Below are 24,254 nucleotides of genomic sequence, written 5' to 3' on the forward strand. Positions count from 1 at the left end.
TAAGTACCTTGTTAGCTTGTCTACTCCTAAGTGGCTTATGACTCAGGCCGAAGTGGAGCTCCCTAGTGTAACGCAACCCTTCTGCTCCCTACTGGAGATGATCTGGCTACCAACAGTGACGATAAATGAACTGGCTACTCCCTGAGGAACCTACGAGAACTAAATCAGAGAACACGGGGGTGTTTACCCGGCGATGTCACTCCGATGGCTAAGTCAGCACTTAGTAGTGAGCTGAGAATGATATTAGAAAATGAGAGAGCTAGAGAGTAGGGGTTACCTTCTCCTCTTTTTTGCATTCCTTCGCCCCTGGGGGGTGAGGTCTTTATATACTGGGGTTCTTGCGGGTTTGGTGGAGTAGTTTCTGGATTCCTGCTGTGATGGGACCTATTTTCGTGTTAGGTGGGGATAAATCCACCAACTGGTAAGGTTGCCCTTTTCCGCCTAAGTCGGAGAGTGGGTGAGCTAATATAGCTGTTACAAGTCACAATCCCGTAAAACGCAGGGTACAGTGGTGAGATCCTCGGGATTGTCAGGTTGGTGCGTGGGCCAGGCTGCCAGGTCGCGCCTATGCCAGGCCGCTAACTCGCGCTAGGGTTAGGCTGCCAGCTCGTGCCAAGGCCAGGTCGCGCCAGGGCCAGGCCACCAGGTCGCGCCTAGGCCAGGCCGCCAGGTCGCACCTGTGTCAGGCCACCAGCTCGCATTAGGGCCAGACTGCCAGCTTGTGCCAAGGCCAGGTCGTGCCAGGGTCAGGCCACCAGGTCGCGCTTGTGCCAAGCCGCGCCTGTGCCAAGCTATGCCTAGTGGGACACCATCAACTTAGCAAAGGCAAGTTGTTGCCAAACTGGTCCCGGGTGTCACCTAGTTGTTCTGAGGTGCCAGGCTACATGAGGGTGAGCTGCTTGTGGCAAGCTGCCTAGTTGTCAAGAGGCTGCACTTAGTTGTCATAAGGTGTCAGGTGTCATAATGTCATTGGAGGGCCAAATCTGCCCTCATCATTTGCCCCCCACTCCCGAGCTGAAAGTAATTCGGCGAAGGGAGTAGATTTTTCCTTTTGGCCCGTAATTCGACGAGCTCGTAAGCACTGATTCAGTTCCTTAGGTTCTGGGAGTCACTCGCAGTCCACTCCTGAACTTTGACCATGCCGAAGAGGTGACTGGGTCTTAAGTGCCCATGCCAAGAAGGCGACTGGGACTTGTGAAGTGCCGAGCTGCCTGTGAGGTGTCGAGCTAACCAGGTGTCGAGCTTCCTGTGAGGTGCCGGGCTGACCAGGTGCCGAGCTCTCTGCCAGTTTGGTACTTTAGCCCTTAGGCTTTGGGAGTGACTTATAGTCCACTCTCCTGGACTTGCCCATGCCGAAGAGGCGACTGAGTCTTATGCAGTATTGCAGTTCTTAGGCTTCGGGGAGCGACTCATAGTCCATTCCTGAACTTTGCCCATGCCGAAGAGGCGAATGGGTCTTATGCAACAGTACAACCCTTTAGGCTTTGGGAGCCACTCATAGTCCACTCTTGAACTTTGCCCATGCTGAAGAGGCGAATGGGTCTTATGCAGTAGTATAGCTCTTTAGGCTTTGGGAGTGACTCATATTCCACTCCTGAACTTTACCCATGCCGAAGAGGTGAATGGGTCTTATGCAGTAGTACAACCCTTTAGGTTTTGGGAGCGACTCATAATCCACTCATGAACTTTGCCCATGCCGAAGAGGCGAATGGGTCTTATGCAGTAGTACAACCCTTTAGGCTTTGGGAGCGACTCATAGTCCACTCCTGATTTTTGCCCATGTCGAAGAGGCGAATGGGTCTTATGCAGTAGTACATCCCTTAGGCTTTGGGAGCAACTCATAGTCCACTCCTGAACTTTGCCCATGCCGAAGAGGCAACTGGGTCTTGAGCGATGAAGAAGTCTTTTATTAGTCCGTCAGTTCGCGCCTGGGCCAGGCCGCCAGGTCGGCGTCCATGCTAGGTCGGCGCATGTGCCAGGCTGCCAGGCCGCACGCGGGCTGCGCCAGACCGTCAGGCCATGGGCAGGCCGTGCCAGGCTGCGCGCAGGCCGAGCCAGGTGGGCGCCTTAGAGCTATGAAGCGAGAGATTCAATTTCTAAAAAGGTGAGGACTTAGCTTTTTAGGAGAGGAGGACTTAGCTTTTTGTAAGATAAGAACTTAGCTTTTGTAGGATGAGAACTTAGCTTTTTGTAGCGTGTTCCCACAGACGGCGCCAATTTCTGGTTGTGTATCAATTTTTTGACTAAGAACCTCGTCAGCTCGTCTGCTCCCAAGTGGCCTATGACTCAGGCCGAAGTGGAGATCCCTAGCGTAGCGCAACCCTACTGCTCCATGGTGGAGATGATCTGACTACTAGCAGCGACGGGAACTGAACTGGCTGCTCCCTGCAGGCAATGATCTGCTCATCTTTGTATGCGGTGGGAGCTGAGGGACCTGCGAGAACTAAATCAGAGAACCCGGGGGGGGGGTGTTTACTCGGCAAGGTCACTCCAATGGCTAAGTCAGCTCTTAGTAGTGAGTTGAGAATGATATTAGAGAATGAGAGGGCTAGAGAGCAAGGGTTACCATCTCCTCTTTTTTGCATTCCTTCGCCCCTAGGGGCTGAGGTCTTTATATATTGGGGTCCTTGCGGGTTTGGTGGAGTAGTTCCTGGATTCCCGTTGTGATGAGACCTGTTTTCGTGTTAGGTGGGGATAAAACCACCAACTGGTAAGGTTGCCCATTTCCGCCTAAGTCGGGGAGTGGATGAGCTAATATAGTCGTTACAAGTCACAATCCTATAAAACGCAGGGTACGGTGGTGAGCTCCTCGAGGTTGTTAGGTTGGCGCGTGGGCCAGGCCATAAGGTCACACCAGGGCTAGGCTGCCAGCTCGTGCCTAGGCCCGGTCGTGCCAGGGTCAGGCCACTAGGTCGCGCCTGTGCCAGGCTACGCCTAGTGGGACACCATCAACTTAGCAAAGGTAAATTGTTGCCAAAGTAGTCCTGGGTGTCACGTAGTTGTTCTGAAGTGCCAGGCTACATGAGGGCAAGCTGCCTAGTTGTCAAGAGGCTGCACTTATTTGTCATAAGATGTCAGGTGTCATGATGTCATTAGAGGGCCAAATCCACCTTCATCAGGATGTATTTGTCATTTTGAATTACGTAAGATTATAGTGGAATTCAAAATTCTATAGGCTACGTGAGCCCTCTTTATGAAATGATCTTTCCCTTATACAAAGTGAGCCCTCTTTATTATAAGGCTACATTCGGTTTTTTCCGCGTTTGGAAAGAATGTATAATAATGATGAATGTCAAATTCCACTCCGGTCCAATTTTGTGCATGAGTAGAGTTTTATATCGTTAATCAATATCAAACCTCATCATATATAAAGTTTTACATCGGTAATACTACTATATTAATAATAAACTTTTATACCGATAACATTTTACACTGATTCCAAACACAACTATTTTATTAGTTTAAGCATTCCAATCCAGTCTCGTCCTTGATGCCACTGTAATTCCCAGTATCAAATATAAAATATATATAAATATATACACCTATCAATTCAATTAATCACCGGTTCTTCATATTGATTAACCAAACTGACCGGATTTTTTTATCGGTTCGATTCGATTTTCAGTTTTCGGTTTTTGATGAACACCTCTACACCAAACACTACAGAAAATGATCTTAAACGATCCTGTTTTACTTAAGCATGGCCTTAATTCACCACCTATTTACCACTTTTCTCCTCCCATCGACATCGAGTATACTCCCTGTTCCTACAAACCCTTTCTTACATCCAACATCTACAGGTCCTACACTACCTTTTCTTTCTGCGTGAGAAAGTGGAAGAACCAGAGAAGACAAAAATAATATTTGTTTCCTTCTCTTCTCAGTTCTCACTCCTCTCTCTCTCTCTCTCTAAGCTAACCGGATTCTAGAATGACAAGAAATTAATTGCGCTGCCTCCGATGCTGAAAGAACACCAACAACAGATTACAGAACAACCATTCTGTATCCTCTCATACTAACCTATTTTCGTCTCCAAGCCCGCTTTCTCAGGTCTAAAGTTCTAAACTATTTCTCTCTTACCACCCTCTTACTCTCTCTCCCTGCAACTATTGCCTAAACTGGCACCGTCACTACTCACTACGAGACTACCTCCATTTCACTTTTTGAACCAGAAACTTTTCTTTTTTAATTTTTTACCGGAAAATGAGATTTCTTGGTCTGAAATTTCTGCAAGAAGCAACCGTCTTTCTTTCTTTGTCTGAAACCTCTTTCAAGACAAATACAACTTCTATGAAAGCACAAACCCACTTGTGTCTTGTTGGCAATGAGATGGATTTCTCTAAAACCGCCATCTTTTGTGTTTTCTCCTAAAGCTATCACCCACCACTGCCATTTCATCTGAAAGCCTGAAGCTCACTTTTAGCTTGACTATAGAAGAAATGGGTTGCGCAACATCTAAGCTAGAGGGAGAACAGGAAGTCGTCAACCTCTGCAGGGAGAGGAAACGCCTTATGAAATCAGCGGTGGAGCGTCGTTTCGCCCTTGCTGAAGCGCATTGCAGATACCTTCACTCTCTCTGCGCCGTTGCGGCTGCGATTAGGCTGTTTGTTGCTCGCCATTCCTCTCCGCCTTCGCCGTTCCTCATAACTTTTCCTCCTGCCTGTCCTGCTTCTCCCCTCACCTCCACCCATAACGTAATCTCCAATCCCATGTTCCTCCAGCACCCACCATCTGAATCAACGCCGGAACCTGTCGCCTGTCAATGGGCGGATTCTTCGAGTTCTTCAGACTCTTCGGAGACGGGAAGGGAGGAGGGAGTGGGAAGAGAAGAACAAGAGGATGAACAAGACGTCTGCCAATACTTCTATACGGATGTGCCCCCGCCAATGCCATCCCCGAAGGGGGATTTTGGATGGGATTTTTTCAACCCTTTCGACGGAGTGAGAGCAGAGGTGCTTGGCGGATTCAGTCGGAGCTCCGATGAAGATTTGAAGGTGGTGAGGGAGGAGGAAGGGATACCAGAACTGGAAGAAGACGATGAAAGAGAAATAGGGAAAAGTAATGCAATGATGGTAGTAGAGGATGAGAAGCTTGGAGAGGAAAGCGGAGTTGAGATGGTTAATATAGCAGCCGGTGCAAATGTAAACCGGGAGGAGCAGATTGGGTTGACTGTGATCGACACTCCTAAAACGGGTAGGGAACTATTGGAAGCATTGAAGGATGTGGAGGACTATTTTATCAGGGCTTATGACTCTGGCAAGGATGTTTCCAGGATGCTGGAGACTAATAGAGTTCATCTGCAATCTGGTTTTGAGGAAATTAAAGGTGTTTTTCTTTTACACATAAGAAAGTGTTTTTCCCCATGTTTTCTATTCATTTACCTATCCTTGGACATATACCGTGAATCGATTATTGTTATTGAATTTTCTGCTGCAAAATTGCAAAGATCATTTTCTTTTTCTTTTTTAATTTACTGTACTGCACTTTTGTAACGAAATCTATTAACTGAAAGCTTGACCTTCATCCAGTGATTAGGAAAAAAAATGGAAGTTATAGGTTTTCCATTTAGTTCCTAATGTTCACCATCCTCTCTATCAATTATTTGTCTGAGTTCTAATCTGGGTATTCCTCCCTGAATTCAGGGAAGCATAAACTTATTCAATTAATATTTCTGTGGCTTATTCTGCCATCAGTTGTCTTGATTCACGATTTCACATTTTTATTAAATTCTGCTTAAAAGATGAAATAGAACTGTGGCTCATTTATTTATGCTTCTCGAACGCAGAGAACTCCACAAAAATCATCCAAGCTATTACATGGCACAGGTCCACTTCTTCTCAATCTTCGTCCTGCAAGAGTTTCCTTGCATCCAGTTCCAAAGGTTCTTCCACATGGACAGAGTTCAACAACGACCTCTTTGAAGACTATGGAGGAATGGAATCAGGGAGCCATTCACTGACGCTAGGAAGGCTATACGCTTGGGAGAAGAAACTGTATGAGGAAGTGAAGGTAAAAAGTTTTCAAGTATCCCTGTACCCACATGAAGTTTTGAACTCTTCTTCCACAGCCTATGATGGTGATTTGTTATCTGAAATCTTCCATTATAGCACAGCATCAATTCTCCTGTTATATGTTATTATTTATACTTTTATGTATACATACAACTATAAGTAACTCTCTTACCCAATTTAAGCAGGCTCAGCAGCATCAATCCTGTTCTCTCTCTTCTAGTTGTGGTCACATTCAATGTTGAAAATTCTCTTCCTCACTTCTTCAACTTAGGTTCTCTTTGAGATTCTTATCCTTTTAAGAGTCTCAGATGCAGGAAAACATTTTGAGTTTTGTCAATGAGCAGGATATTTCATGGTATTGCAGTATAGTTTTCACTGTTTGCATTGATGTTTCTACTTTCTACCAGTGAACTTGTACAACTGAAGAAAAAAGCAAATAGAATAATGTAACAACTCGCAAGTTTTTCATATTTTATATGAACTCTAATTTAATTCTCCAAGACAGTGTCCATAAAAAAAAATGGCTTTGGAGTTTTGATAGTCTGTGGAACTTTGATATATGGGGCATACTTGGATCTATGGTTCAGTTGTGCCACCTGGAGGTCCATGTCATGATTGACCTGATTTTGGCCATTCAGCAACTATGCTGCATGAAAGATAATTGCCTATGACTGTAGCAATATTGCATATAATTGTCTATGACTGTAACTCAGTAACTTTCTTTCCCTCTACAATAGCAATTCTTTATCGTCAAATGAGTACTAAACTGTTACTCCCTCTCTTAATTAGTCTCTTTCTTGCCTTTTTAGGCTGGTGAAAGCACGCAGAAACTTTATCAGCAAAAATGTGCACAACTGAGACGCCAGGATGCTAGGGGAGATGACCTACATTCTGTCGACAAAACCAGAGCTACAGTAAAAGACTTGTACACCAGGATTTTAGTTGCCATTAAGAGTGCTGAGTCGGTCTCAAACAGAATTCAGAAACTAAGAGATGAAGAGTTGCAGCCACAACTTGTTGAATTGCTACAAGGGTAAGGCAATAAAGTCTCAAACTTGTATTGTTCCTAGATCTTATGTGTAATTGTGGGTCCCCTTCCCTCCTCTTTTCCTTCTGCAGCTTAATGAAAACCTGGAAGATTATGTCAGCAGCTCATGAAACACAGAACCGGATAATGTTTGAAGTTGAATCTTTTACTTGCCCCACTTATGGAAAGTTCTGCAATGATTCTCATCGCCTTGCTACACTTCAGCTTGAAATTGAGCTTCAGAATTGGCACGAGTGCTTTACTGGGTACATAACCGCACAGAGAGCCTATGTTGAAGCTCTAGATGGGTGGCTGTCCAAGCTCATCATCCCTGAAGTGGAGTTCTATTCCAGGGGCAGGTCTTCTATACCACCATATCGTATTAGTGGCCCCCCATTGCTTGTCATCTGTCATAACTGGTTAACCTCCCTTGAGAAATTGCCTGATAGGGCAGTCACAGATGCCATGAAGAGCTTCAGAAAAGATATTAGAGCTCTGTGGGTTCAGCAAAGGGAGGAACAGCAGCAAAAGAGGAAGGTCGACAGCCTTTCTAAAGAACTTGACAGGAGGGTTGTTTCATTCCAGAAGGAAGAAAACAGAATTCTTCAGTTCAAGCTTTCAGAACAAAAAACCGACTCAGATGGCCAGCATCAGGTTGAATACTTGACAGAGAGGAGGAACCTGTTGAACACATTCAGGAAGAGGCTGGATGGAGAGAAGGCAAAACACCATAATTGTATGCAGGAGACACAGCGGATTACATTAAATGGGTTTCAGACTGGATTTTCATCGATTTTTGAATCACTTGCAGAATTCTCCAAAGCATCTCTAAGGATGTATGATGAGCTTGTGACGCAGGGTGCAAGGGCAGAAGTGGGAGATGGGTGTGAGAATACATCCTACCTAGAAGGTTCCCAAGTTGAAAACGATGGTGGATGACATGGAATTCCAGGAGATGGTTTCGAGTTCGAGGGCTCGAATTTTAAGGGTCTCGAGGATGTCAATGTGAAATTGTATATGTAACTCTCGTCAAAGCAGCTCGCTGAGACAACTTTATTTATGATAGGCTCTAGGAAGTTGCCTCTTTTGATTATTCATTGCCAAATAAGCTTTCTTCTTAGTTCTTTCTGACAATTTGTTTTCTACGAGATGTTTGACATCTCATTGCTGCGATTCCTCTTGGCCAAATGCAGTGAAGCTTTGTGGAGGGATTCAAATGAGCAATTTCCAATTTGTGCAAGTACTAAGGTTATGTTTGATTTGAAGGAAAAGGTAGGGAAACCTATACAAGTTTTGGTAAAGGTTTCCCTACTTTTTCATTCAAACCAAACACAGCCTAAAGGTCTGTTTGAGTCTCAGTGGAATCGAAATCAAAATCTTTCAGAATTGAAAATCGAATGGTTTATGTTCCATAGTATGTTTGGTTCAGACAAGAATTAAAAGGGGATTTGAAATAAGTTGGACTGGGATTTCATTCCCAAGAAGAGGGGGAGGGAATGGCCTATTCCACCTAACCAAATGGTTAGAATTGGAAAGACCCATTCCCATTCCGATTCCAAATTCCCTATTCCAACGAATCAAATGGAGCCTAAATATTAATTTGGTTTTTAATACAAGACTTAAAATTTGATACTGAGGTGTCGTCTGATTGCAACTCATCACATTGAATATTTACCTTGGTAGATTGCATTTGGCATTCCTTATTTTAAAGTCTTATCTCTTTTATGCAGTTAAAATATTTATCTAAATACTGAGTTTTTAACTATAAAAATGAGATTAATCCTTAAAATAAAGAATGACAAAACAAATGCAGCCTTAGTCTACAGAGAATCCTGGCTTTTCTGACAACCCACAGCCAAGACCAAGAGCACATCTCATGGACAAAAAGCGAAGACACTCGTGTGCAGTTTTAAACATTTTTGCCTGCCGCACGCGAGCCGGGAGGCACGAGCCTTTCGATAATGGCTCTATTTCCAGCCATCGGGTCTGATGGCCGAACCATGGCTCTATTTCTAGGTCTTTTCCTTTTTTTTAAACCTGGACTTTGGCAAAAAAAAAAAATTGTCAATTTGGTCAAAACTTGTTTGACCTAGGCTGTTAAGTATTGACCCATTTGACCTGCATTAGTTCACGGGCTATGCATTGCATATACATGCAAACTTCGAAGTCCCTAACTTTATACTCATTTGTTCAATCAAAGTGATCTTTATATTGAGTTCAGATAAGTTTTGAAGATACATGCGTTCCGAGGTGGAATGCATTTTGCCCAGCTAATTTTGTCAAAAAAAAAACCTTTTGGCATCATATTCTAATTTTTAGCTTTTATTTATTTATGAAAATAAAAATTGAATATATATTGATGACGTGTCATGTTCTGACCTATCCAACCTGAGAAATTGAAATCTAGAGGTAAAAACAATTCAGCCTCAGGTCTGTTTTTAAAATTAAAACATGGTCCTCCATCCATTATATTTTCACTAGAGAACAGCTCATGGATCCATGCATGGAGTTGATTGGAATATTATTTCCAATTCAATCTCTTTGTTTTAAAGCAGGGCTTCATAGAGGAATTCAGGCCCAATCAATTGGGTTATACCCGTCGGACTGAAAACACTCTCTCCAAGCATTGGGAACTAAGAGAATAAAAAAGAGAGAGATATATGAATAATGGTCGAATTGATTGTATTCGATTCTTCCTTGTTTATTTATATAGAGTACAAGAGATATACAATGGTAAGTTCTATCTGATTTAGGATAGGTTTAGATGTTATCCTATACAAAGGTAATCTACAGGGATAACTGTTACTAGGATAAGGGTTATCTACAAGTAGGATATATATAATAGGAGAAGAACTTAAAGTACAAGATGAAGTAGGAGTAATGGTTGGATACGTGCATGTGCCATGCACGTAATAACTATCACTTACACCCCCCTCAAGCACAGCCAAGAGAGAAACAATGAGATTGTGACGAAGAACCTCAAATTGTGGAAAACCAAGGGGCTTGGTGAGAACGTCTACTAATTAATCAACCGAGGGGATGTATCGTACATAAAAAAGCTTAGCCGCAACTTTTTCTCGTATGAAGTGAATATCCAACTCGATGTATTTAGAGCGAGAATGAGGTGCAGGATTATTAGCAAGAAATTTAGCCCCCATGTTGTCGCACCATATCAAAGGAGTTGCAAAGAGGGAGATATCTAATTCTTGGAGTAGCATGTGAAGCCACAAAACCTTAGCAGCCGCGGAAGCTAAACTGTGATATTCCGACTCAATGCTTGATCGAGCCACCGTGGGTTGCTTTTTGGAACTCCAAGAAATTAAATTAGAACTAATGAACACACAATAACCACTCCAAGAGCGATGATCCATGAGGCAACTTCCCCAATTAGCATCAAAGTAAGCAACAAAAGAAAATGTATGGCATGATTGAAGAAGCATACCATAAGTGATTGTTCCTTTTAGGTATTGAAGAATCCTTTATGCAGCAGCCCAGTGGACAGTAGTGGGAGTTTGCATGAATTGACATACCTTATTCACAACAAAGGCAATTTCTAGACAAGTAATAGTCACGTACTAGAGAGCACCAACAATACTGTTGAAGAAAGTAGGATCAGCGGGAGGTTTCCCTTCCGATTTTGTGAGCCGAGTGGAGGCAAACATAGGAGTGGAGAGAGGTTTGGCATCATGTAGTTGTGCTCGATGCAGAAGGTCATCAATATACTTGTTCTGAGATAGATGAACACAATTGGACGATCTGTGAAGTTCAATACCAAGAAAATAATGCGTAGAGCCCAAATCTCGAAGAGAAAACTGAGAAGCAAGATGCTGAATTAGAGTGCTAGTGGTAGATGAAGAAGATCTTGTGCTGATAATGTCGTCCACATAAACAAGAACTAAAATGATATCAAATTCAGAACGAAAGATAAATAGAGAGGCATCTGCTTGGGATTCGAGAAACCCTAGGGATAAAAGGGAACCATGTAAACCATGCACGAGGTGATTCATATATATCTCTTTTGAGAGGATCAATGGAGACGACAAACATGTGTTGGGAATCTGGGATCAACAAACCCAAATGGTTGCTTCATATATATCTCTTCTAAAATGTTACCATGTAAGAAGGCATTGCTAACATCCAATTGGCGAACATCCCAATTAAAGGAAACTACAAGTGATAATATTGTGTGAATTGTAGCTAGTTTAACCACAGGGCTGAATGTCTCATTATAATCAAGACCAGCTTCCTGAGAGTAGCCCTTGGCAACAAGATGGGCTTTGAAGAATTCAATCGGACCATCAGGCTTACATTTGATTTTAAAAACCCATTTGTTGCCAATAATATTTTTATTAGGTGGGGTCGGGACGAGAGTCCATATTTTATTATGAAGTAAAGCCCTATACTCATCAGCCATAGCAAGAACCCAACGAGGATCCTTATGATCCTAAGAATAACAAGTTGGTTCAGATGCGGAAAGGGAATTAGCAAGTAGGGCATACCTTAGATTTGGCTTGAAGATACCATGTCGAGCCCGAGTGGTCATGGGATGCAAAGAGGAGGAGGGCGGCAAGGCAGTCATTCAGCATTTGAAGGTGGTGATGCATCATACTGAGGCGAAGAGGGAGAAGATGAAACTTCACCTAGAAAAGTGTTGTCAGAAGCAGCAACAAGGGGAGGGGCCCCAACTGAAAGAAGTGGAGTCGATGATTGGGGTGGTGCAGTATTAGTGGCAATAAGAAACAGAAAAGAATCCTCATTACAAATAACATTGCAAGAAATAAAAATCCATCCCACAGAGTGATGCAAGCAAACATACCCCTTGTGAGAATTAGAATACCCAAGAAATACACATGAAAAAAAGCGAGGTTGTAACTTGTGCTTATTATATGGTCGAACATGTGGAAAACACTCACACCCAAAGGCATAAAGTTCGAGGTAGTCCAAAGGGCAACCAAATAATTTCTCAAATGGAGAGCATGATTCAAGCACCAAAGTAGGAAACCGATTAATGAGATAGGTTGCAGTGGAGAAGGACTCAAACCATATTTAGGAGGAACCCCAGCATGAGTCATAAGGGCAAGGCCTGTTTCAATAATATGGCAATGTTTGTGCTCAGCATGCCTATTTTGTGCCTGTGTATGCGAACATGATATTCGACGAGAGATACCCACATGATTGAAATAGGTTTCAAAAGTTTTGAATTCATAGCCACCATCACTTTGAAAATATTTAATTTTTAGTATCAAAAAGTAATTCAACATTGGCTTTAAATTTAAAGAATGCATTCAATGATTCAGATTTGCAAGTATGAGGAAATATCCAACTATAGCGACTGAAATCATCAACAAAAAGAATGTAGTAACGATATCAGAAGCAAATGTCACTAGAGAGGATCCCCATAAATCACAATGAATTAATTCTTAGGGAGAATTACTAATGGCATGATTCTGGGAAAAGGGAAGTACATGACTCTTAACTATTGAGCAAGCTGAACAAAAATTTAAATCAATACTAGGAACTACTAATAAATGCTGAGAAGAAATAATTTGTTCAGTCATTCTAAGAATAGGGTAATCTAGTCGGTGGTGCCAAATCAAAGGATTGGCATGAGTACCTACAAATGCAGAAGGAGAAGAAGTTGATATCTTGAGTGGAATACGAAGTTGATACAAACCATCCTTATTCGGCCCTTGAAGAAGTATCATCTTGGTGCATTGATTCTTCACAAAGAATTCATGAGAATGAAATTCAAAACAGACATTATTATCAGCAGAAAACCGGACCACGGATAAGAGATTGAAGGAGATCCGGGGAACATGAAGAATATTATTCATAATCAATGATCTGGAAGATAAAGTAGAAACATTAGAAGACCTAGAATGAGCAATCGGCAAAGCTGAACCATCACCATTAGAGACACGATCAAAACCATCATAGTCAGTGCATTTGTAGTTTATTCAAATCCGAAGTGAGGTGATGTGTCACACCAGAATCAGAAAACCAAACATCTGTATTCTGCTTGTCACATCCTAATGCAGCCATAAACGCCAGAGGTTGGGGTTGTTTAGGGTTCTTCAAACTGTCAATATGTGCAAGGAGTTTTTGACATTACCTAGCAAAATGATTTCGTCCTCCACAAATTTAGCAGGGATTATTGCTATATTTGGAGGGCTTAGAGGATCCATTACCCGTTTGTGGTAAATCAATTTTTTATATTTTTTGGAATCCTTTCCTTTAGAGGCAAGATTCGCAGAAGGGGAGCTAGCCTGTGTAGATACAGTTACTGAATGAAGCAAACGATTTTCATGAGTGAGAAGCATACCTTGTAACCTAGCAAATGATAACTCATCTGTTCGAGTAATAATTGTTGTAGAGAAAGCATCATGGTCTGGACCAAGGCCATTGAGGGCATGATGAATTAATTGCGAATTTGTTAGGGGCTCACCGATTGCAGCTAGCTTGTCACTAAATACTTTGAGTTTTTGCAGATAATCACTCATGGGGAGATCATTTTTTGCAATGCTCCAAATTCATTCCTGAGACCAACGACACTAGCTGTTCCTCGGGGGGAATAAATATTCTCAAGGGTTACCCAAACATCTTTGCTTCCTACGACCTATGCCAATGCTATTTCTGTTAGAGAGGATAGAAGCCAGCTAAAGATGTAATGATCCTACTTGACCCATTGTGTATAGGGTTCTATCATCGAACGAGATGGAAAAGGGATAGTCCCATCGATATGACTGAGGAACTCATGGATCAGAAGGACATTCTCAACTTGAAAACGCCATAAGATGTAGTTGGATCCATCCAACTGAATCGAAATCAATTGAGGAATATGATTCCCCGATGCTCCGAATTTAATTGGTTGATCGAATTGGTAGACATAGTGGAAGACATGATGGAAGTCTGGAATTGACTACTTATGACTCTGATACCATACGAGAATAACAAAGAGAGAGAGCGAGAGATATGAATAATGGTCGAATTGATTGTATTCGACTCTTCCTTGTTTATTTATATAGAGTACAAGAATGAGATATACAATGGTAAATTCTATCTAATCTAAGACAAGTTTAGATGTAATCCTATTTAGGATAAGACTTATCTTACAAGGATAAGTGTTATCCTTTACAAAGATAATCTACAGGGATAACTATTATTGGGTAAGGGTTATCTACAAGTTGGATATATACAGTAGGAGAAGAACTTAAAGTACAAGATGACGTAGGAGTCCTAATTGGATACATGCATGCATCATGCACCTGAACACATGCATATGCCATGCACGTAATAGCTACCGCTTACAGGAACATCTCCCGTGCATAACATGTATGTTCCCATATGGCTGCAATGTTATGTGGGTAAAGTTGTAGTGGGTAAGAAATGAGGACTAAAATGACTAGGTGACGACTGTCACACACGATCAATATTAAGAAAAAAAATAGTTTCTGCACATACAAAAATGACAAACATCTCCTAAATGGATTGAGATCCACATTTAGTTGCTTGCCATTTGTTTTTAGTGAAAGAAATATGAGCAAGTTTACCTTTAAAGCCTGTTTGTTGATTCTTAACGCTGAGTGCTGAAAATCATTCACGCGTTTTCAAAGGCAATCAGGGTATTCGGGTTCAATTTTTTCAATTCAACCTTAAGGCTATGTTTGGTTTAAAGGAAAAGGTAGGGAAACTTATACAGGGTTTGTAAAGGTTTCCCTGCCTTTCCCTACTATTTCCTTCAAACCAAACACAGCCTAAATGTCTCATCATCCTTTCTTTACCAATTATTGTAATTTTTGTTAGAACTTCCTTCTGCAGACGCTATAATTTGAAATATATACCTGAAATTCCGCGGTCCTATCCGGAATCTGATCCGATTAATTTTCTCAGATTCAGATTGTGTTAACGTAATCTGATCGGATTCGGTTTGACTCCATCTGTTCTGATTAAAATCCGAATCCTATTATAGTATAATATACATATTATATATATATATATATTATAATAAGATATATATAATAAATTTAGTATGTTATGTTTACATTAACTTATATATAAAAGTTGAAAAGTAATTAACTTTTTTTGTATTTTAAAAATTAAAGCAGAGTCAGATTAAATCCGAATCCAGTTTGGGTTAATTAGGATTCAGATTCAAACCCAAGGTCTTTAAATTTGATCAGGTTACGGATTTTGCTGAATCCGATCTATTTACAGCCATAGTAACGTATAAACTATTATTATTTTATTAATTGTCTTTTTATTATTTTATTTAGTAATATTTATTTTATTATTCATTAAATTATTTAATACTTCATTATTTTAATTAACTAATTAATTATGAAGTACATAATTGTTAATTATTAACTAACTAATTAATAATTATATAATTATTTATTTTAAATATTTATTAACTAATTAATAATTGCTCAATTCTTTAAAATATTTAATTATTTATAATTTTTATCATTTCTATTATTTATAAATTATTTGATATTCATTTTATAGTTATTAATTAGTTAGTTAAATAATTAAACAAACTTCTCATATCTAATGTTAAAATGTTGTCATTTTTTAGAACTCAGCATTCAGATTTCAAAGTAATATTCTTTAGATTCAGACTTCAGAAGCAAGAAAGTTCACCAACTCCAATACACCTCTAAAAATAATTATTACAATTTCAGAAGCATTCAGAGGTTAGACTTCAATGCAAATGAACAGACCAATCATACTGTTATTGTCTACAAGAGTGGTGCCAAAGGAAGCCCTTATCCTTACCATTTTAATACAAAGATTGTTAGATAGTACAAATTTCCTCATATCTAATTGATAATAAAAATAGGTACAATAGATAAAAATATATAATTTTCCCAAGAATTTCTCCTTTCCAATAAATTGTCTGGATTAAGATCAGGTGGCATTGTCTCTGAGTTTCTGTTCCTAGTTTCAGTGCTTGAGGTTGCTAAAATGAATAAAAATGGCATATAAGTTACAGAAATCCATTGGCATATTTAGAGCAAAATCTATGAAACATGGAAGCTTTCTTACATTTTTTTTTCTGTATTCTGCAATGATAATACATTCCAAGAACGAACAACATTTATAGGACTGAACCAGTTTATACACTACTCAGCAGTTAAAACAATAATTAGAACTACCTTAGGTATAGGGAGACCAAAAATTGAGACAAGAGTATGAATTCACCTACTACCACTGCAGGAGAATGTATGCCAAAAAAAGGAACAATGTCTACCTGCAACCAGTTCTCAACTACAGATCCCACTGCTGCACCAATGACAAGGCCTCCAATAGTCATCACAGCTGCCTTTCCTGCAAAAAACATGGTTAACAATCCTCAGAGGCATTCATCTCAGCTGGTCCTGCATGGTTGTGTGTGATAATGAAGCAAGACAGATTGAAATGCATCCTATATTTATAAGATTGCAAGCAGAAATAGAATTTATGCATGAAATGAGGCTTACACACACATGTGCATGCATGTGTGGGAGAGAGAGAGAGAGATCACATAAATTGATTCAACTAGACTAATCCTTACCCAATCTATTTGGGACAAGCCATATGAATCCTATACTTCAATTGCATTATGCTAGAGACCATGAACCCAGGACCCTAGTAGCAACGGTAAATCATTGCTCTCTAAATCCATCTGAGATTGGTCTCTCTCGATATCTCAGCATCTCTCATCTCTCCCCCCCCCCCCCTCCCTCCCCCCCACGGCTAGAAGAAGAGAGGCTCCACCCCCATCACCACCTTTTCCTTTCTCACTTACCTCTTTCAAAGGGCAGACCGAAGTTGGTTTGAGCTGCTTCCATTTTGCTAATTTGCTTAGGTTCGTTATGACCCCAAGCAGTAATGAGCTTGACTTATTGCAGTCCTACTGACAAAAATTAATGATGTACTAACATGGTCTGCTCCTACCAGAAGTGATCATGAAGCCCTGAATGTTACAATTGTACCACTAGTAATATAAGATACGAAGACTTGTAACTTCAATTCTGACACATCCAAGTCATTAAGATCTGAAACATCTGTCAATCAATCCAAGTGAAAGCTTTCAAAGCAAATAATGTTTATATCTATACTAACACAAACTGATGTAAGAACACAAGACCATAACTATTTCTTTTTAGTTCATTTTAAAAGTATGTCATTCTGGTGATCTAGTCACTTACACATGCACAGATCAACAACCCATGGAGGTATCAGTTCCTTTGGATCCTAACAAAATCCATGCATAAGAGTGCTAAAAAAATGCTAATGGCTCCATACCTAGGTTGATGTTTTTCTTTGTCAAGAAGTATAATGAAGCTCCAATGCTTGTAGCTAAGATGAACCCTGGCACATCAGGTCCAGAGTATGGACTTGATGATGTTGAGGCTCCGTTCACAAATGTTAATACCATAAATGCTCCATATACCCCTGCTTGTACACCTAAGCTGCCTGTAGGTAGTGTTTCAACTGAAATCGGCACGTTCTTAACTGTAGTTTGTAGCCACTGAGGCATTGATTCCATTGCTGGTCCCTTTACAGGTTTGACATCAGCATAGCGTATGCTACGATTTGTAACCTTTCCTGCCTGACGCTGTGTTAAGCTCTGCATAAGCAACATATCATATGCAGCTTCTACCTGAAACACAAACAATAACACAACTTCCATGAATGAAATGATCAACTCTTGGACATTATGGACAAGCTATTAATGGCATGATGAAGAAACTTGCAGTTGATGAGCAGAACAATCATTGGACACCAAAGTCTAATCACTATTTGTACTAAGAACAACGTCCAATCGGTTTCTAAAATACCTGTAAATCTAATGAAAGAGGATCGTGATGACTGTAAACAAGATGATTGGAGGGGTTAATTAAGTCATTTAGATGACCACGTAACCAGAAAACGTCACATGGATAACATGATTGGGGGAGAGTCAACGATTCAATGGGATCCATCTATGACATAACTTTTTTGTAGGGTTCTGATTTATGATGCATGAAAAGATATATTCTAGTATAAAGGTACACAATTCTGTCATGGCTATTCTGACAGGACTACTGATGCAAAGTTGATCACTAATTACCATTTGAGATTATGTTTTTGAGAATTGTTTGGGGGAAATGAATCTTAGGGTTAAGTTATGATTATACAGTGCCCTTTGAACAATGAGACAAGTAACTTCCCAAACATATTCACTTTTAATTGATCAGTTGTATAGGAAGGAAGCACTACCAGCGCCCCAGATTGAATTGCCAAAGGCTGGGTTTGGGAGTTGGTATAGAATTGGTTAGACTTTTTTTTTGGTCAAATAGGTCTCCTAGGTCCATTAACTGAACTGACAAGACCATTCATGACTTTGAAATTTATTTAAAGTATTACTGTAGTATGGTAATCCCTAAAATAAGGTCATCTAAAACTTCCACGTTCTCAACTTACATATAATGGGTAAGAAAATTGATTGGCTAGCTAAATGAAGAACCACTGAAGTACTACTTAGCATGGAAATCTGTAATATGAAATATCTAAGCATTTCTTGCTAATCAGATGGTTTATTGAAGGTAATTATCGAGATTCATTGTAAGTAGTTGAGTAAAGTGATGAAGAAAAGGGGGAAAGAAAGAAGGTCTGAGAATACAAAAGGATAAAGAAGCAGGCAGTAAGATTAAGAAGGGTAGATCAACGGGAAATAAAAGGGGAACTGCACCATTGATGTTGCCAATTCTCTATCTCCAAATTGATGGTGGACAGTTAATATGTTTAACAAGGTCCATGCCCGCATGGATAACATAGTTTGTCTGGTCTTTATTTTAGTGCCTGAAGTTGTTTGAGTCATTGGGTTTAGTAAATTATATGCACATGCATAACAGGACTGCTCAACCCCAGAGGAACCTTTATTTATGTTGTTTGGCATTGTTTTGACTTTTGAGTAGTGACGAATGGAATTGAGATCAATTGATCTTGTGGAGCTCTCTTTCCCCATCCCCTTCCCTCCAACCCTCACCCTATAGAGAGGATGTACACTTTTTTCCTTTCTCTCTCTTGTTTTACATTGGACTTATACTTTGATATCTTCAAGTAATTAATTTTTTTTGAAAATTTCAGCACTTGATGACTCCTAGCCAATTGAACCAACCATAATACATATAGAAATTAGAGTGATTGTACCACTAGATAGGAGATCTCCCCCGGCCTCTGTTGCAACTGCTTCTTTTTACAAGTAAATGGTAAGAGATTCTCTCAGCAAAAACACGTACTAGTATGCTTTATCTTGTACATGAGAAGAAAGAGAATGAGCAAGACACCTTCTACCCCATGCATTGTATCCCTTGTCAAATCTCAAAATTACCATAAAAAACAATGCCCTTCCAATAATTACACAAATTCTGTCATTTGAAGCTTTCTATGCTCTTGTAGCATTGCACCCAAAAGATAATAGCCCTCTTGATCCTGCCTATGATTACTACTTTCGGTTGTTCTGAATTCTCAAATATTTTGCTATTGTGTTCTTTCCAAAGGATCCAACATAAATCCAATAGCACTAGCTTCCACAACACTTTGCCCCTCTTGTTTAGACCCCCTACCTGTTTCAACTGTTTTTAGTTCTTTCAAGTTCTCTCTCAGTAGAAATTTTTCAACAGTAATCTTTTTGTCTCTACTTAAACTATTATAAACCGTAATCCTGCCTGCTACACAGCATGTGAGAAAAATACATGGGCCCCACACTGAGAGGTTGAATGGTTGTGGGTCCCATGTATTTTATGACTGGTGTGGAGTGTTATCATTGGCTCCACAGCCTGTTGAACAGCTATTGTGTTCAGCTAATCCTATCTCCAGTCCAGCAGTAGCACCCATCTACAAACCTAACTTTGTTAGGTCAAGAAAAGTGACATTGAAATCAAATAGACTGAAGATGAAGTATTTTTTTTTCTGTTTTTTTGGCAATCATATATTAATTAAACATGAAAGAATGGGGGCAGTACTGGTAATATAAAAATTGTGTATAGTTGGTATTTGGACTAAGGATTCAGTATATATGCAAAACATTAGGAGTATTAATGTCATTGCACAATTGTCATTCAGAGTTTCTTCGTTTGAGTTCTGACTAGAGGGGTGATTGTAATCTTAGAAGCATGGGCTGGGTATCTGTTATTGTTCGAAACCTCAGGGAGGGAATTTACCCTTTTCATGTTTGTATGAATTTTGACAGATTATTTGTCTAGTCGCTTATTTGGAGATACAACAAAATATTATTAACTGGTATTGTTACAATGTCAGTTTAACCTTGTACGCTAATCAGACTTTAAGACAAATGTTATGTTTTAGTTTGTTATCACCATGCTGTTAATCATCACTTACTTATTTTGCTCTTGATATTCCATTTGTTGGATAACCATAATAGAATGCATCTTGATTATGAAATATTGCTAGTTTGCTTACTTCAAACTTGCACATTTACCATTAATGTACAAAGTTCACTGTACTGCACTGAAGATTATTTGAAAAACTTGAGCCCTAAGGTTTTGAAACCTGAAGTAATGACCAATAAGAACTGTCCCTTCATCTCCATCTCCCTCCCCCTCCACACACCCACATGCTAGAAGTTCCATTGAGCATTCCCTCCATATCTGAAAACCACTAGAAGCTCACTTTATTGGCATATGGTACCACGGTCTTAATGTCTGAGTTGAGTTCACTCTAAAAAAGTCCATGAAACATTTTTTCTGAATAATACCAACATATTATTTCTTGAATAAACATAAATTCTTTTGCTTTAAATGATCCATCAGGTTGCATGTCCTATAGGAAAATTTAACTGCTAAAAGAGAAGATAGCAAAAGGAGAACTGAAGAAGTATTCCATAGAAGATTAAAAGCCTTAAGAATGCACAAGTAACCATGGGAAAATAACATGAAAAATGAAAGACGGTTCTACAAAGTAAAACAATAAGTATAACGTCATGATCTCTTTCCTAAACATTTGTTCTACTTCTTTTCTCTCTTTAAATATATTAATTTTCTCTTATTTTTTATATTCAGTGGTGGTTGCTGGCCGTAATGTAACTGTGATTTGATATGGTAATAAGCTAGAAAATGTCAAATTATATTCTGTAGATTGATAGCGAGCTAAAGAGCTTCTGCAATTATAGATTGAACAATGACGATTTAGCTTCTTACTAAAAAAGATGACTAGGCTCAAACCCCGAACAGATTCCCGGGTTTTTAAGTAACCTCTCCCTCAAATTCTCCCTGAATCGGACATGATTCTTTTCCCCACCTAATCCAAAAGCCAAACACATTAATTGAGCTTTGAATAAGCAATCCGGATCGAAAATTCACCAGCCAGGCATGGAATTCTAATTTTTCTACGGAATGTAGAGCTCAAGCAGATCATCAAGTCTCCTTATAACCAAACCCAGGTTATAAATTTCAGTAAAAGCAAGACAGAAAAAATAAATAAATAAAACAAAACCGAATTGAACAAAACTAAAGATCATCCCAGCAACTTTTATGATTCTGATTCACGCAAAAAATTGACAGAGGAGCGTAGGACAAGAACCTGGGCCACAGTCTTCTGGTCGTCCTTACAGGAAGCGAGGATAGAATTCTTAGCGCGAAGGATGTCGTCAAAGGAGGCCCCTTCGGAAACACCAAGCAGCTTCAGAGCATTCTCCACAGACATCTCGAAAGGAGCGGAGTCGTCGGCTCTGGAAGAGGCTAGGACGATACTGGAGGGCCTGGTTAATGTGCACCGGGATGGCAGGACCACACCCCAGCAACGGTTGTTGTTAGTCATCCCCAGCTGCGCTGTCCGACGATACAACAATGCTCCAGCCCAGACCATCCTCACCGGTTTACTGTAAACGATAGCTCGGTCGGATCCGACGCAAAGAGCAGCAGCCATTTTGTTCATCTCTCTCTCTCTCTCTGTTCAGTTTTTCTTCTTTTCTCTCTCTGTTGCCTTCTTTCCAACCATAAACATGTTATTCTCGAATCTAGACCCCATGAGTTGGTTAGTCTATACTCTGAAGGAAAGAGGAGAGGCGAAAATAATCTGCTACGCCCGTTGGGCTAAAACCATGAATCACGCAATCATAGCCCCTGATTGTATTGTTGTGACCCCACCTTGAATTAGATGAAGTGACGCTAATCATTTAACTATATCAGTTAGTCTGATTTTTAGCCATACGATCGTAAGGAAAACCTTTCCTCGTTAATGCAGACGTGGCCTTTCAGAATGGACACGGACCGCGCCTCACACCGACCTCACAGTATCTATTGATGTGATTTAATGATCTTCGTGCTGACACGTTGGTTGTGCAAATTCTTATTCCACCGTTAAGATCGATCATTCATTTACTGGTGAGGCGAGATGCATGTGGGCTGGGTTTGGCCGTTTGGGCTGGGCCCTGGGCGAGCTGGGATTATAAGCCTTGGGCAATTGGGCTGGCCGATTTTAGTGAGAAGTGAAGTGCTCTAAAGTCTAAACCTGATGATCCAAAATTCGAATTCACATCTGCTCCACAGAACGGGCCCCGAAAACGTCCCACATCACATCCCAACCGAGTTGGGTTGGGTGGGTCGTGCTCGAGTTGGTCAAGACACTTCGGATTGATTATGGATTAGATTGAATTTCGAGTTGAGTTGTCAAATGCTAGACCCTAATTCTAAATATTTGGGTTAAGGTTGATCCATGGGTATTCAGATTATCCTAAAAAATAACTGAAATTAAAAAAAAAATAAAAAAACTACATGAAAATGCCAAAATTTAAAGAATTAACCTTAAAATTCTAAATATAAAATAAAAAACTTAAACATTTAACAATTTAAAAAATAAACAATAAAGACTAAAGATTAAATAGAAAAAATTAAAGAGTAAAAACTTTTAGCAATGCATAAATAGTCCCAATTAAACTTGACAATTGGGTCAGCGGGTTGCTCATGACCCAACCCAACCCAATTCAGTTTTTTTCCGGATTGGATTGGGTTGGGTCATTCTCACATTCAGATAGCTAAATATGAGACCCTAACCCTGTTTTTTCGGGTTGGGTTGGGTCGGATTCGCGAGTTGCGTCAACCTTTTGCCAGGTCTACTCAAAACCCTCAAATTCAACTTCTCGCCTGAACGTAACTCTTCTCTCTTCCAAAGCCAAAACCTCCTCATCGACTGCCTTCCTCTCTCTGGCGGCAATTAAGAAATGATGGATCAACATCCTTTGAGAGAAAAGCGATAGCTTCACCTTTGTTCTCACTCTTTTTTCTTTTTTTCTGGTAGAAACTTTCACTCTGTTTTCTGGGTCTTGAAGAAATTCAAAAAAAAAAAACGATTGCCCTTTTTCCTGTTGAAACCAAGGAGGGAAGTAAAACATATCCACCCCGATAAATTGGTTTTATTCAAAACCAAAGACATGCCCCTTTCTAATTTTATAAGAAATAATAAATATCTCATAGCAGGCCTAATGAGATGAGCTTAGAGAAAAAGTCGTCTCCTCCTTTTCTCTAGTTCTGATACTGCCACAAGTGAGAACAAAAAACAAGGCCACAGAGAATCATAGGTAGAATTCGCAGAAGATTGAATGAGTGAGCGATCAAAGCAACAGAGGAAAATGAAAGAGTAAATTGAGAGAGAGAGATGGATAGGGTGTTCTTAGTGGATGATACTTCCAACCAATTTTGGCCACCACCACCGGTAGTGCTGCCGCCACCGCCTACTAATTCACTGATGGTGGAACAAGGGGAGGATTTTAAGATGAACCGGAGCTCGTCCGAATAGGCTTTTCAGAGGTTTCGTCATGAGGCTTCTTCAGTTGCCACAACTTCTCCACCTTCTGCTAGCTTCTTAGGTTTCTTCGCCTTTCTCTTCTCCCAAAATTTCGGAAAGGCAGGGAGAGGAAGGCAGTCAATGGGGCATAGGGTTTTGTCTCTGGAAGAGAGACGAATTATGTTCGGGCGAGAAGGGAGAATACAACGTAATAGTTGAATTTGGGGGTTTTGAAGGGCCAACGGGATGAATTGTCCATCGCACATGTGTTCTTTAGGCACGAGCCAAAGAACACGTGGCACTTTTAAGTTGTGTGAGGACAGTTTGAGGAGCCATGATGTCAGGAGCAAATCCGAACTTCGTGTATTGGGAACATCTCCCAATGACAAATACAGGAGATGTTTTCAATGCACGTTGAGATGTGCATGTGGAACGTTTTTAAGGCT

General features: G+C 40.2%; 2 protein-coding genes across 7 annotated transcripts in view; one reads left to right on the forward strand and one right to left on the reverse strand.

Annotated features, from left to right (window-relative positions):
• LOC104604294 (protein CHAPERONE-LIKE PROTEIN OF POR1, chloroplastic-like) overlaps positions 1-24,002 on the reverse strand; it is a 41,677-nt gene extending 17,675 nt beyond the window's left edge. The window contains exons 1-5 of one of the 6 annotated variants that reach the window (XM_010268583.3): positions 21,607-24,002; positions 17,326-17,683; positions 16,289-16,365; positions 11,538-11,678; positions 10,517-10,850 (exon numbers count right to left, since the gene is read on the reverse strand). In XM_010268583.3, the coding sequence (XP_010266885.1) occupies positions 10,614-10,850; positions 11,538-11,678; positions 16,289-16,365; positions 17,326-17,683; positions 21,607-21,960 (1,167 nt within the window). In that variant the 5' untranslated portion in view covers positions 21,961-24,002 and the 3' untranslated portion in view covers positions 10,517-10,613. Of the gene's footprint in view, positions 1-10,516; positions 10,851-11,537; positions 11,724-15,788; positions 15,998-16,023; positions 16,366-17,325; positions 17,684-21,606 lie in introns of those variants that run through there. The other 5 variants (XM_088889292.1, XM_088889293.1, XM_088889294.1 and 2 more) reach the window with 5 other exon arrangements.
• On the forward strand, positions 3,804-8,246 carry LOC104604293 (protein ALTERED PHOSPHATE STARVATION RESPONSE 1-like). The gene is made up of 4 exons (XM_010268582.3): positions 3,804-5,325; positions 5,786-6,009; positions 6,821-7,044; positions 7,131-8,246. The coding sequence occupies exons 1-4, from the start codon at positions 4,440-4,442 to the stop codon at positions 7,975-7,977; spliced, it is 2,181 nt and encodes a 726-aa protein (XP_010266884.1). The 5' UTR covers positions 3,804-4,439; the 3' UTR covers positions 7,978-8,246.
• Positions 24,003-24,254: the final 252 nt, after the last annotated feature.

Source organism: Nelumbo nucifera, chromosome 6, assembly GCF_055504915.1.
Source record: "Nelumbo nucifera cultivar China Antique chromosome 6, China Antique-T2T, whole genome shotgun sequence".
NCBI classification, from domain to species: domain Eukaryota; kingdom Viridiplantae; phylum Streptophyta; class Magnoliopsida; order Proteales; family Nelumbonaceae; genus Nelumbo; species Nelumbo nucifera.

Coding starts and splice junctions, on each gene's coding strand:
- LOC104604293 (XM_010268582.3), top strand. CDS start 4,440: ATGGGTTGCGCAACATCTAAGCTAGAGGGAGAACAGGAAGTCGTCAAC. Junction 5,326..5,785: donor TGGTTTTGAGGAAATTAAAG/GTGTTTTTCTTT, acceptor TCTCGAACGCAG/AGAACTCCACAAAAATCATC. Junction 6,010..6,820: donor AACTGTATGAGGAAGTGAAG/GTAAAAAGTTTT, acceptor TTGCCTTTTTAG/GCTGGTGAAAGCACGCAGAA.